At 36.7% G+C, this 14486-nt stretch overlaps 1 protein-coding gene across 1 annotated transcript in view; it reads right to left on the bottom strand.

The window, feature by feature from the left end:
* Nucleotides 1–14486, bottom strand: part of sema5a (sema domain, seven thrombospondin repeats (type 1 and type 1-like), transmembrane domain (TM) and short cytoplasmic domain, (semaphorin) 5A) — a 144131-nt gene that overhangs the window by 93212 nt on the left and 36433 nt on the right. Inside the window, exons 3-4 of the mRNA XM_081352044.1 lie at nt 6990–7089; nt 2447–2492 (exon numbers count right to left, since the gene is read on the bottom strand). Coding sequence (XP_081208170.1) covers nt 2447–2492; nt 6990–7089 — 146 coding nt within the window. The remainder of the gene's footprint in view (nt 1–2446; nt 2493–6989; nt 7090–14486) is intronic.

Genomic DNA, 14486 nt, shown 5'->3' with positions numbered 1-14486 from the left:
ATAAACGTGTGAGAACGTGCTATAGGCTACATGTCATGGTATGGCCAGATATGACGACGCTACGTCTGCAACACGCATCACCGCATGAGCAGCTGAGCATCTACCGGTCAAGCCAACGCGAAACTATCGCAAATCAAAGTGAAAGTAAGTTGCAGACGCTTTACACACAAGTATCTTCATTAAAAGTAAAGAAGTGAAATGATCTTACCAGGGCTGTTGCCGTTCTCTATTAGTGCGGTATTTGATTTTGACATTTTAGCTGATGATATATATAATGCAGCTCATAACTATGTTCGGTGATGTGAACTCCATTAAATCTGCATATAGCGCGGGAATTGAAGATCGAATTTATATCCGTTTTGCAAAAAACACATTTATGTGAACAGGTGTAAAAGGAATCGTTTTGATAAATTAGATAGCTATCCGATCTGTGATAACGCATGAAGTGGCCAGGTGGCCTGATGTTTATACCTCCGCGCTGGTGTGTGCGTCAAGCTGGCAAGTGTGTGTGTTGTGGGGACTGTGTGGTAGTGCAAGGGAGAAGTGAAACAAAGTGTCTCCCCTGTTCTTTCTGACCACTGTTGGAAATCTGTAGCATGAAAAGTTAAACCCTCTCCTTGATAGAACCAGGAAAAGTAGATAAGTAGAACCAGGAAATCAGTCGGGGGAAATGCAACGGTGCATGTCGGACAGGACGCATCATAAACAAAATATCGCATAAATATCGTGAGACTTTCGATATGATATCGAGCAACGTGATATCGCGATAATGATATTGATTCGATATATCGTGCACCCCTAAGCTCAACACAATAAGTCTTATTGTTTAAATCTTGTTTTCTTGATTTACCGCGAGTACCATATTTACCATGCCTAATATCGATACAGCTCACTGCAGTGTGCAACATGTGTCTCATATAGTAGCCGCCGAGTGAACGCACAGAGTAGCATTATAACACCTTTCAACATACTCAGATGTATCTAATATGATAAAACAGCACTGCGTTATCCCTCATACCGGAAGAAGCGGAAGCAACGTCTATGGGATAATAAAAGCTCCACTGCTCTCGAGCCGTGTGTCGTTCTTGTCTCTCATTAGCAATCGCTCCAGCAGCCTCGTTCTGCTCCAACGGCTTTCGTAACGTTAATAAATCTTTAATAAATTACCATTCATCCATGAATATGATTTCTCCCCGAGTCTCGTCGTATTCTCCACTGGCTGTAGAGATGAAGACAACAACTCCCATGATTCCTCGAAATCAAGGCGTCATCAAGCTACGCCTTTGTTTTGAATAAACGACCTCTAGTGGCAAAAAATCCCATAGTGTGCCTTTAAAGGAATAATAAGTGCCTTTTTCTATCTGAGAGAGAGAGCCGCCACCTCGTAAAGCAAGGAGATGCAACAACATCCAGCAATTGATCGCAGTCAGTGTGAACATCCCTTAAGACTCCCTAATCCTAATCAGCCTCATCATGTTTATCAGTGAACATTATCAATGCAATACGATGCTAGTATCAGAGACTCTAAGAACATGATTGTGTGCCTGCATTACATTTTTTTTTTTTATTTAGCACAAACCAACATATGGTCACCCAAATAAGAGCTGTTATTAGGTTTCAAACAACACAAATGCAAAATGGAGCCCAGGGCAAGTTTACATATGGTTGTAACAGACAGCGCCAGCCCACAGGGCACAAACACCAGTCACGTCTGCATTGTGCCGAACTAAGAACTTTTAAATTGGCAAAGTATTTCTCTCTGAGCTTATGAAGCCACTGTAATTGGCATGTAGCCAGCAGCCATTTCACCGAGTAGCCCAAGACTGGTTGCTCACTGAAGCTAAGCAGGGCTGAGCCTGGGTCGTACCTGGATGGGAGACCTCCTGGGAAAACTAGGTTGCTGCTGGAAGAGGCGTTAGCGTGGCCAGCAGGGGGCGCTCACCCTGTGGTCTGTGTGGGTCCTAATGCTCCAGTATAGTGATAGGGACACTATACTGTCAAAGAGCACCGTCCTTCGGATGAGACGTTAAACTGAGACGTTAAACCTGACACTTCTCGTAAAGAGTAGGGGTGTAACCCCGGTGTCCTGGCCAAATTCCCTCCATTGGCCCTTGCCAACCATGGCCTCCTAACTATCCCCCTACATTGAATTGGCTCTATCACTCTCTCTCCTCTCCACCTATAGCCTATAGGTGTGTCGTGAGCGCACTGGTGGTGGCTGAGGAGAGACCCTGACATGGTTGTAAAGTGCTTTGGGTGTACAGTAGTACATATGCAAGTGCTGTATAAAATGCCTCATTCACTCATTCATTCATTCATTCATTCATTCATTCATGTACACATGGCAGCAGCAACACCTGTTAGTCTCATCCTGGGTGTTTGAGCTGTCTGAGCAATTCCGGAAAAGAAAGACAGAAAAGACACAGATATACACTTTTTCACCCACCTGGATCAATGAAAGATCCTCTAAATGCAGCCTGAAGAGATGATTTCTGAAAGAAAAGACAAAAAAAAAAGTTTTAATTTCCTCTCAAATCAGAACACAAGTTGCTTCAGAAGGTGGGAGGGCATTGAGGTTATAAATAGAGATTTTTATGGGTTGCAAAATTTAGAGTGAATCCTTGTGTAATAGCAATTGGCCAATGTTGAGAGAGGAATGATTCGAGCTTTTTCAGAGATAAACAAGTCTATAAATAAAACAGAGGATTCAGAACTAAATTGCCAAATTAATTGCTGAATAAATCACATTAATATGCTCCATATACACATCCACTTTCAAATGAACTTGGCGTAACAGCTCAAGTTTGATTTTTCATATGATCCGCATTCCTGGTTGAAGGCTAACCTTGTGTTAGAATCAAAAACCTCTTATGCGAAATGTGCAGCCTACTGTCACTTTAATGAGCCGATGCTGGACCTTCCCTAAGGGTAAGATGCTTGTTTGGAGAGGCAGACGATTGTTAATGCTGCCTGCATTTTAATTCTGGGCAGCAAAAAAACAACACAATTTGTTCCTCCAAACATCTTGGATTGAGTATACAATCTAGTGTAGCAATCTAGTGTTCTGCCAACTCTAATCTAAATTGTAATATTATACTGTATGTGGAACTACAAATCAGTCCAACATGATTTTGCATTCATCTGTGAACGACGGAAGCACAAACACATTTGCTCAAACAATATGGTACATAACCTGAAAGCGGAGCCTGTCTTATTGTATAAGAGAGTACATGGTAAATCAGGTTGCTGTGATTAAGGCCCATTTACTGAATCGACATGTCTATTGATCGTGTTTCACTGCATTACCGTTAAAGCCTTTTTGAGTTTCTCACTATCAATGGTTCCTTTTCACAGACCAGTTGCTATTTTTTCTGTAATGACCATGCAACTACACTATCAATATAGAGGTATTCTGAACATACTGTGCTCATAGTAGGTTATTAATTACTATTTCTTTTTGTTGTTGAATTTGAATGCCGTTCTATTGGGCTTCAGGCACCATGTGATCTAGCCAAGTAGGTCAACATCCTTTGAATTTGTTGGTCCTAGAACAATATCCCTCTTCAAAAATGATGTATCCATAACCATGATACCCCTATTATGAGGAAAATGCCCCTAACTTTAACCTTATCTCTACAATCTGTTTGGTTAATAGAAATTTTGTTCCATGTCCAGCAAGCTTGAGGCATGACTCAATATTCCACATTCTAAGTGTCTGTGCTTTGACACGTCTGCTCAGTCTGGTGTTGGTAATTGGCAGAAATGTTCCTTGAACTGCTGAGTATCTTCATGAGAACCCTTTTGCTCAGTGACCTTGATGAAGCAGCAGCTCAGCAGGAGAACCTTCACACACTCCATTAGGCCAGACTACGTGTGTGTTTCTGAGGCCTTGAGCACTGAAAACCCATCTGCTCCAGGGACAACCAGTCGAGCCGAAAACATCATGGAGTTCAACCAAGACAAGACTTTCGTTTTCCTCTTCACATCTCAATTTGAACAATATTGATCCACAGTGCCTGACTCATCCTATCCATAGTGAAGGACATTAACCGCAGAAAGATGGGCGATCTGCATAAACAGTGTTGTTTACTGTGATTGTCACCTCCACAAATTGCTAGAAATGACTGTCATACAGTTCTCAGTAGGGATGCACTGATCTTATAACCATATTTCTAATGTATTTTTTAAGGGTGATAACTGATGTATTTAGTTTTCTCTGTTAGCGTTTTGCCTGTGTTCCTGATAATCCAGTCTGCGTATTTAAACCCTGAGTTCTGTCTGTTCATTGTTCCATGTTGTCTTTGTATTATGTGGCTGTTGTTTTTTTATTCCTTTATCCGAAGTATCTCTTGAGTGTGTGTGTGTGTGTGTGTGTGTGTGTGTGTTCCTCAGAGGAGGCAGTGAACATCTGTCTAACATCTCCTCAAAAAATTGGATCAGAAAATAATCCATAGAACAAAAATAAAACAATGATTAGTTCATGCGATTAATCCCGCCTCTTGTTTTCATGCCTCTTCCGCATCGCAAATCTGAATGAATAAATGACTTCTTATTGGGAAGACTAATTCAAAATTAAGTAAACAAATCAACCACTTACATATCACCACTTTGACACGTCAAAATTAAACTTGAAATGGCAAGAAAACATGATGACTGTGAGGGTTTTTTAGTGAGTAATCACAACCTGCTAGGTGAAATAAAAGGTACATCTCAGTGTCTGTGACAGCATTTACCGTGCCCGATGATTGATGATCTAAAAATGAGTTGACTTTTAAAAAGAACAGCTGAACATCAGTTCACACATTGTTTAAATTGTTTTGGAATAAATGTAAAAATGCTTAAAAACACGAACTTGATGAGATTTAAACTTGTTTTTTTTTTATAAAAAGAACATTATGCATAATGCATCTCATGGTAATTTGTCTATAATTTCTCGTCTTGAATATACTTGTCTCTTTTACTTATTAAAGGGGTCATATAATGGTACATGCACTTTTACAAGTTGATTGCACTGAAATGTCTGTTGGCAGTGCCTGTACACAACCATCCTATCATGATAAAAATCCATCCAGTGGTTTTGTTTTAATCTCCTTATATGTTTGACCCTCTCTGAAATCAAGCCGTTCGATATTGTGACGTCATAAGATCGTACGCCCCTCCCGCTATTGTGATTGACAGCTGTGTTGCAACACAAGACCCGCCCTGAGTGAGCTGTGACAGCCGTCTTAGTAGTCCGCCATTGTGGATATGCTGGAGCAGAATGGCGTCTAAGCGATTGTGGTGTTCTGTTCTTAGATGAAATAAGGAACACAGCAGTAATTTGGATGTTCCTAAATCCGAGCCGTTGAAGAGTTTTGTTTTTGAAGCGATATGCCCAAAGGATTGACGCGGGGATTCCCTCACGGGGATTCCCCACGATCGTCCATGCTTTCATGTTTGCGCGAATCATTTCACACCAGACAGCTTTACAAACGAGAAAAAAACGGATCGGTACCAACGTGTTCCTGCTGAACCTCCAGAAAATGTGAGTGTAATGTTTTATTAACCTTTATATTAGTATTTATAATAATCTATGCGAAATTTGCAAACCTTGCTGCAGGCTTCACAATGAATGCATCTAAGGTTTACACTCAGGGTACATTACGGCATGTTTTCTATGTACGACCTTCTCAATATAATTCATAATCCCACGTTTATAATGAACAACGCGTGGTTATTGTGTTAGAAACGGTGTATGCACAGAACAGAGGGGCGTGGTGAGCAAAGCTCATTATCATTTAAAGACACATGCACTGAAACGGCGTGCTGAAAACAGAGCTGTTTTTGACCAGGTAAAATTAGTGTTTTCTTACAATACTAATGAGAATTTTTAATTAAAGTATATTACAAACTTTTAATTTAGACCCTAAAGAATCATATTAGCTTGTACAAAAATGGCATTATATGACCCCTTTAATAATATTAAAAAGTACCATCTATCAGCTGAAATTGATATGATTGCAGATTTATTGTGCATCTCTAGTTACCAACCTGAACCTAAAGAGCACTTAAAGAGTATTGGATTCCTTCAGCACCAGTTGTTAGTATCCTTCTTGTTTGAGGGGGTTTGCTGTCTCTAAAACCCAACCAAAATAAAAGACATCTAATGTACAACAGGTCAAAAGAGTTTTTCTGTACTTCTTTGTAACACCAGCAAGACATTTTGATGTTTAGAGAGAAACAAAAATCCCAACCGCGTTACTTCCAACTCTAGCTGAGTCAGACTTGATAATGATGTGTTGCACTTATGAGCAGGTTCTGAGAGCTAACTAACACTTTCCATCTCGTTACTTTCAAGAAAAAAAAAACACCAATCTGTTCAAGATACAATGAATCACTAGTGAAGTGACCGGTAATCCTTGCTTCTCAGAGAAAATGTAATTATTCCACCGCTCTCGGCCCTGTGGGTGAATGAACTGTTACAGTGCCTCATATCAAACCGTTTCTGCGGTTGTCACAAAATAATTGCTTGGAGACCATCCAGGCTGCTGACAGATCGGGAATATGAGATTAATTTGGCTGAAGATGTATGGCAGGACAGTGTGAAAGTCTATGTGGAAATCATCACACTCATTAATTAGAGCTGGACATAGGAAATCCTATCCTATTCTCACATTCATGGTGCAATTTTTATGAAAGTATCTGTCAGCGAGGAGGGTCTATGCTGTTCTTTGTCTGCCACAAAAGTCTTGCAGTTTCATTGTGTGGCTTTGTGAAGACTCGTATTATTTGTCAGTATTGGGCTAATCATGGGAAACCTGGCAATCGTGTCATTTTCGCAGTAGGTGTCAATTTAGTGTTGCTGAAAATATAATAAAATATGAATGTATGGCTTTGCAGACACATTGTCAGAACCTCTGACATCGAAAAACACACTCATTCGTATACTGAGACACATGGACTGAGTCCTAATTAAATTTCATAAAGGTGATGGAAGAAGGTGCCATTACCTTGCGCCCACGATTAGTTCGTTCTGGCCTGGGTCAAAAGTCAGCTGTGAATAATCGACGGTGCCCTCAGATCTGAACCGATGGATCCAAGGCTCGATTTCTGCAGAACAAGAGAGGACGCATGTTAGCGCACATCACGAACAGACACACACAGATACCGTTGAATATTTTGTATTACTTCCCATTCAGTTCGTGGACACCAGAGTGCATTCATGTTTGTTTGTGTGCGGGTGTATGGTGTGCATAGCAAATGCTTCTGCTGTGGCGCCTTTCATATTAACCTCTGGCCCCAGCATGAAAGCCTCAATCTTGGCCTGTCTAACATCTTTTTTGCCTACCTACCTCTGTGTAATGGGATAGCTGCTGGGTTAGCTGTTCCAGTAATGCTATAATTTGTTAAGTTGTGCTACTGGTCATTGCCTTTTTCCCCAGCTCTGAGGTGTAGTTTCACATTAAAGTGCCCCTATTATTTTCAAATATTACCTTTCATGTAGTGTGTAATATAGCTGTTTTTGAATGTAAAAAGGTCTGCAAAGTTTTAAAGATCAAAGTGCATGACAGATAAAGTTACATTATATAATCTCTTCTGAAACATTCTGCCAAAACGAATCGTCAGCAATTCCTCACTTCCTGTTACACATTACAATGTAATACATTTGCATAATGCCAGTCTATGGTCTTCATTGGCTGCCTACACACAAAGTCTACTTTAACCAGCCTGTTTCTAGAGCAGCAAATCAGCATATTATAATGATTACTGAAGGATCATGTGACACTGAAGACAGGAGTAATGATGCTGAAAATTCAGCTTTGCCATTATTTAAATGAATGACATTCTGAAATAAATTCAAACAGAAAACAGCTATTTAAAATTGTAATGCTATTTCAGTATTACTATTTATACTGTATTTTTGATCAAACAAAATGCAGCATGGTTGAGCATAAGAGCCTTCCTTCAAAAAAAAGATATTATAGAAAGACAGTATTAATTTCATTAACTTTATTATTCTTTGTGCTTTGCAAACCATACTGAATAATTTAAAAGTCTAGTAAATTAATTAAAAGAATCTATTTCAATTTTATTTCAATAATCAGTTAAACAGCTTTACTGAAGAACAAAGCTTCCTCTAACTCGTATGGGGTTGTTTTTCTTCTGAAGAAGAGTGTCTCAAGCTTACAAAAGGAAGGCAGAATTCCCCAAAGATCCACAGCATCAGTTACCACGATGTTCCTCCATAAATCTTGCATGTCTCCATGGGATAGCCCTAACTCCAGCAAGAGTGGAACTCATAAGTGAATGTGGAGACGCTCAATGTGGTTCTCCAGTGTTTCTGAGAAGCAGTTTCATACGTTGAGAATGTAAATGAATTCTTTTAAGGCTCCTGGGTAATTTAAAAGCTTAAAACCTAGGTGTAGTCCACTCATGTCGGCTAATGGTGGACGTTCATGTTCGTTTTATCTTTGTGTCCTTCAGCATATACAGTATACTGAATACTAAAGGCGTCAATTCATGACAAATTCATTAAAATAACAGATTAGTACGTACTATCGAAATGTGTGAAACTCAAATCGTCTTGCAAAAACCTTTAACTCAGGAGTCAGAGCCACTTTAGCAATGAATGTCAAATAAAAATAGCATGAAGATGTAAAACAATGTAGGCAGTTTCCAAAAATCATCCTCAGCATGGAAGCAATTGAAAGCTTTCAAGGCCCCGGCTGTCAAAACTTTTCTCTTAAACTTCTGTTTTCTTGAACTGTCAAGGACTGTTTCTTTTAATAGACATTAATATGTTTGCTCATTTCAAAGATTCTTTAAGTACAGGAAGGAACATCTGACAAGCCGCAGCTGTGTAAATGTTGGGGTCTTCTGGCACAAAGTGGCTCTTAAACAAGTTATCTAACCAAAATTACACAGGGAGGATTTCAAGACAAACTTGTGACTACAATGAGACTAAAACCACTTTATAAAGAGTGTGTATTGTTACCAAATGTTGACACTTAATGAGCTAAAAAAAATGACTTAATTAACATTTATTCATTTAGCAGATGCTTTTGTTAAAACTGACTTACAAATGAGAAAATGTTACTGCTCAAAAACATTTTATTTTTGTTAAATTACAAAAATTGGAAATACTTTACAATAAGCTTGAATTTGTCAACATTAGTTTATGATTTAGGCATCAAACTTACAGCATTCTGTAAAGCATTTGTTAATCTAGGTTAATGTTAATTTATAAATATTCTTTTGTTCATTGTTAATTCATATACCTTCGCATTAACTTGTTAAACACTTAAAATGTTGAAAATATATTAGTATATGCATAGAATAACATGAAAAAAGATTTATAAATGCTGTAAAAATATTGCTCATTATGATTTCATGTTCATTCTTTAATTTAATGTGTTACTTGCCCTCTCTATGTAATTGAATTTGAAATATGAAATTTACTAGCAATTTCTGAGTAAAAATTGTTTCGACACCAATTTGTTTTTCAGTGTAGACATCAGCATGGTAGATATGAATGTAAAATAGCCAACAATACATTGTATGGGTCAAAATTATCGATTTTTCTTTTATGCCAAAAATCATTAGGATATTAAGTAAAGATCATGTTCCATGAAGATATTTTGTAAATATATAAAACATTTATTTTTGTGAGTGAATGCAGCACAATCGCGGACAACTTTAAAGCCGATTTTCTCAATGTTTCGATTTTTTTGCACCCTCAGATTTTCAAACAGTTGTATCTCGGCCAAATATTGTCCTATCCTAAACCATACATGAGTGGAAAGCTTATTTATTCAGCTTTCAGATGATGTATAAATCGTCCCCTTGGAATTATAAGGTTCTATCTGACATTTTTGTCAAAATTGAGTTATTCACATATTCTTATTCTGTGACAACTTATTTACATTGTGTGATGTTTTTTTTTTAAGTTGTGTACATTTTGGGACTTTTTATTGAAAAAACAAAAAGGTTCTATCTACAAAGTCGAACTCTAACTTGGCTCTATAAGGTTCTATCTGCGTGAGCCAATCAGCACTTCGAATGGACAGAAGAGGACCAATCAAAAAATGAGTCATAGAGAGTATAAGTCTGTGTTTTAAAAAATGAGTCACAGAGAGTATTATAGTTCTGTGTTTTAAAAAATGAGTTTTTGAGACCTTGAAAAAATGAAAAAAAAATGGACCTTTTTTGTGATTATATAGTCAGTGAATCATTTTTCAATGATTATTAAACTTTATGAATTAATTTGCTGATGCATGTCTGTTTTCTTGCAGTTTTTAAAGTCTTAAAATGTCTTCATTTTTACAATATTAAGCCTTAAAGGTGAAATAGTCAACAATTTAATTGATGGGGTCTTAATTACAACAATAAACGTTAGCATGTTATTTCAGCCATACTGATGTCTCTAGAGAGAAAGCCATTTTACCTGGCCCACTTTAGGTGGAATAAAGTCCTGCTCAGATGTATTACAGTAGCTGCTTTTTGTCTAAACAAAAGAAAGATTAAAGTAACAATTTCTGCAATAATGTGTTTAATTACCCACCAAATTGGTTCCAAAAATTAACATCTGCACTGGACAAAATATTTAGACCTACCTTGCTTAATTTGAAATGTCCTAAAATACATGGAAGTGCTAAAAATAAGAAATAAATGTCATAGAAAGGATCAAATTTGACTTTCTAACACATGTTGAGACATTGTTACAACATTAATAATTTTATATTTAGTGTTCAAATAATGTTTTGGCAGATAGAACCTTATAATTCTAAGCGAAAAGTGTTTTTTTAGAATTAGAAGGTTCTATCTGCATTTGACCCATTCCAAAAATCCCCATTTACAAATTTGAGAGGATTTTGATATTGTATATTTAGAATACATTTAGGGTCCCTGTTATTTTCATGTTTGAAAGAAACTTGTTCCCCATATACATTTTCCTATATGTAATGCAAAAACTTTGAAGCTCAATATCTCAAAACTGCTCAGAACGCAGATAGAACCTTATAATTCCAAGGGGACGAAATCTCAATAAAAAAAAAAGATCCATGTGACTGGTTTTGTGGTCCAGGGTCACATATACAGTATAAATCAATAGCATAATTAATCTTAACTGAAACTTTTTAAAAACTGTTCACTTAGGAAAAATAAGATAAATTCAAACATAAAAGTGTTTGTTTCTGCACCAAGTCATGCAGCAAAAGCTCCGGCAAGCCTGTGCAGACAAAACTCCTACTGATCATAAGATATGTACTGTACCTGTGGGGAACCATCTGCTTCTTAAACCTGTCATTGTATTCCCAGAAAGAAAAAGAAAACACTCTCTGAAGCCTAAACAAAATGCAAACCTGACTCACTATGAATGTGCAACATCTGTCCAGAACATTATTGTACAAACCGGCACTCATGAGCAGAGCACTACGCCTTCAAGGCGCAGATATGAACATTTTGTTTTAGTCAACCAGTGTGCCTTTATACAGAGATCTAACATTGGAGCTCTGCTGGAGTTCAGGCATAGCTGAGAGGACGTATATTTATACTCTTTATAGTCTGCAGGGTGGAAAGCCGACTGTCCGTGGTGTCCTTCCCACTTTTTGATCCTAAACGGACAAGGATTATGCAGTCCACGGAGAAACGTGTCACCGCACCACTCTGCAGAAGAGAACAGAGGTGTTCCATTTAGGAAAACAGACTTGTGCTCCCAGTGTCTCTCTTCTGGTCTGGATCGACACACACATCTCTGTGACTCAACCCTTTTTATTGATTTTTTTTTTCCCAAATAGGCTGCTCTCCTCTATAAATGCAGACTGCAGGCTTGATTCAAAAAGGCAAATTAAAGGAGAGAGCAAAATGTCTCTCTCAGTGTTCAATTCACACTACTGGGTGGCATGACAAAGTCTGAAAGGTTTTGATAAAAGCAAAAGCAAAAAAAAAAAAAAAAAAAAAAACAGGCCCATCAATCACTCTTCTCTATAAAGCCTTTGTCAAGATAAGCACAGAACCACCTGTGTGTTCGACTATAATTACAGGGGAAACTATTTCACAAAGCACACAGTTTTAAAGAAACAGAAGGTATTTATTAAGGCAAGTATCAATTTTAGGTGTGAAAAACTTCAGTAATCAATGCCCTTTTTATCTATGTTGAATTCTAGTTTGTCAAGGCAATATTGAGATAACATTTGATAATTGGGCATTTATTTAACTCAAACTTACAGTTAGTTAAGTAGCAGACACTGTTATCCTAAGCGAAATACAAATGAAGATCATAAAAGCCAACAGAATTTGCAGTACGATGGCAAGTTTCAGATATAAATGATTAGTAAACAAACTACCTATGGATCAGAAATGAAATGAGTAAACAAACTACCTATGGATCAGAAATGAAATGTAGAAAAGTAAACAAAAAGTGAACATTAAATAAATACAATTAAATACAATATTTATTTAAATTGTAATGAACATATTTAAAAGTATGCATTTATGTTATATTTTTTATTAACATAAATAAATGAAATATTCTAAAGTAATAAAAACAAGAACTCTTATTCAAAATACAAATAAAATAAAAAAAAAATTAGGGGAGAGCGGGGCACAAAGTAACGCTTTTTGACTTTCTCAGTTTGTGTAAATCTATCAGAGTATTTATTTTTTCCCACATTAATTTCCCACATGTCTAGTACAATTATGTGTTTTTGTTTTATTAATACAGTATATACTTTTTTCTGGATATACCCCGAAAGAATGGAAGTGAAATGTGACAACATGCCCCATATGTGGGGTACATTGTAACATGTGTGGGGCACATTGTAACATGACCATATGACAGATTAAAATGCTATCTGATCGAATAAAAAGAATATACAAAACAAACTAAAATATTTTCTAAATAAAATACAATTAAAAAACTTTTTCAAATAAAATAATGGCAATTTTTAATAATTAAATATAAACTCATTTTTGAGTTTTGACTACGAACACATGAAAACACAGATATACAACATAGTTCAAATCAAATAAATAATTAGTAATTCATGAACATTGACTCTCAGTCTTTATTCACCTTTTTCTCACGTTTTCTCAATAAAATTAATAAAAGTATAGAATTTAATAGCATATTTCTAATAGGGGCACATTGTAACGCAGTGTTACAACATGCCCCCGCCTGCACAACTGGGATTTAAACCCTACTCTTGTCTTCTGCTAGTTAGCGAAGCATTAAAGAGCTATCTCAACTGTTAAATAACATCTTGGAGATTAAAATAATATCAGATTTGTCTTATTTTAAATAAACACAAAAAATAGAGATGAAAAATTAACTTAAGTAAGAAATGTACTTTTGCTATGGTTTAATAAATGTCTATGGATATCTTCAAAAAAAATAAAAAATTTGGCGGAATTTTTTTTCTCTATATAGTGTTGATATGGCAACTAGTAAATACACAAAGTTTCGTCATCCAAGCATGTGCGGAAGTATTTAAAACAAGCGTGTTACAACTAACCCCGCGTTAGGTTGTGCCCCGCGCTCCCCTATAAGATTTTGTACTTTTTAAAATGTTTTATTAAATAAATAAAATACTTAAATTGATTAACATTCAGATTTACTCATGGTTTATTTATTTTAATTAACAAATAAATAAATAAAGTATTTATATTTAAGTTGAGTAATTTCACTTCAATGACAATGAATAGGTCATTTTCATTTACTGTTTACTGAACTTAAAATATGAGCTTGATAAAAATTATCATTCTAGAAGAAAATTTCAGATGGCACTAAGAGGCTTTTGAACTCTTCAAATATGCACATGAAATATTATAAAGTATACTGTATATATATACTATATATATATATATATATATACACACACACACACACACACACACACACACACACACACACACACACACACACACACACACACACACATATTTAATATACTTAAAAATTTAGTTTGCTTGTAGTTGTTGTTAAATACAATGGATAACACAGCATATCTGAACTCCAGATAAGAGCTGAGGCCATAAAGGGCATAAGGAGTTCAAGGCTTATTTTAGCACTCTTGGTGGAGCCCGCAGATCCCAGTGCTCCTTGAATAAATGTTTTTATGAAGAAGGGGTTTTGTTTGTGAAAGCTGGCGTGCAGGTATTTGGTTTTGCAGCAGGGTGGCTGTTAAATGTGTAGACTGGGGCTCGTTCAGTGATCTGAAAGCTTTGTATCAAAAGCTCAGTCAAACAGGGAGAACAGAGATTATTTGAGCTACCATAGGAATTGCATTTTCAAAACGGTGCCAATGGACCATTATGGGTTTGGAATGAACAGTGTGTGTGTGTGTGTGTGTGTGTGTGTGTGTGTGTGTGTGTGTGTGTGTGTGTGTGTGTGTGTGTGTGTGTGTGTGTGTGTGTGTGTGTGTGTGACAGACCTCCCTGTCGCTGCTGGGTATAAACGCCATTACCACTGCATTCACTGTGCATATTTTATGAATGGGGTGCTAATTAAA

The sequence above is a fragment of the Scardinius erythrophthalmus genome (genome assembly GCF_964197995.2).
Source record: "Scardinius erythrophthalmus genome assembly, chromosome: 22".
Classification (NCBI taxonomy): Eukaryota; Metazoa; Chordata; class Actinopteri; order Cypriniformes; family Leuciscidae; genus Scardinius; species Scardinius erythrophthalmus.
This window is presented reverse-complemented; position numbering and strand designations above follow the sequence as displayed.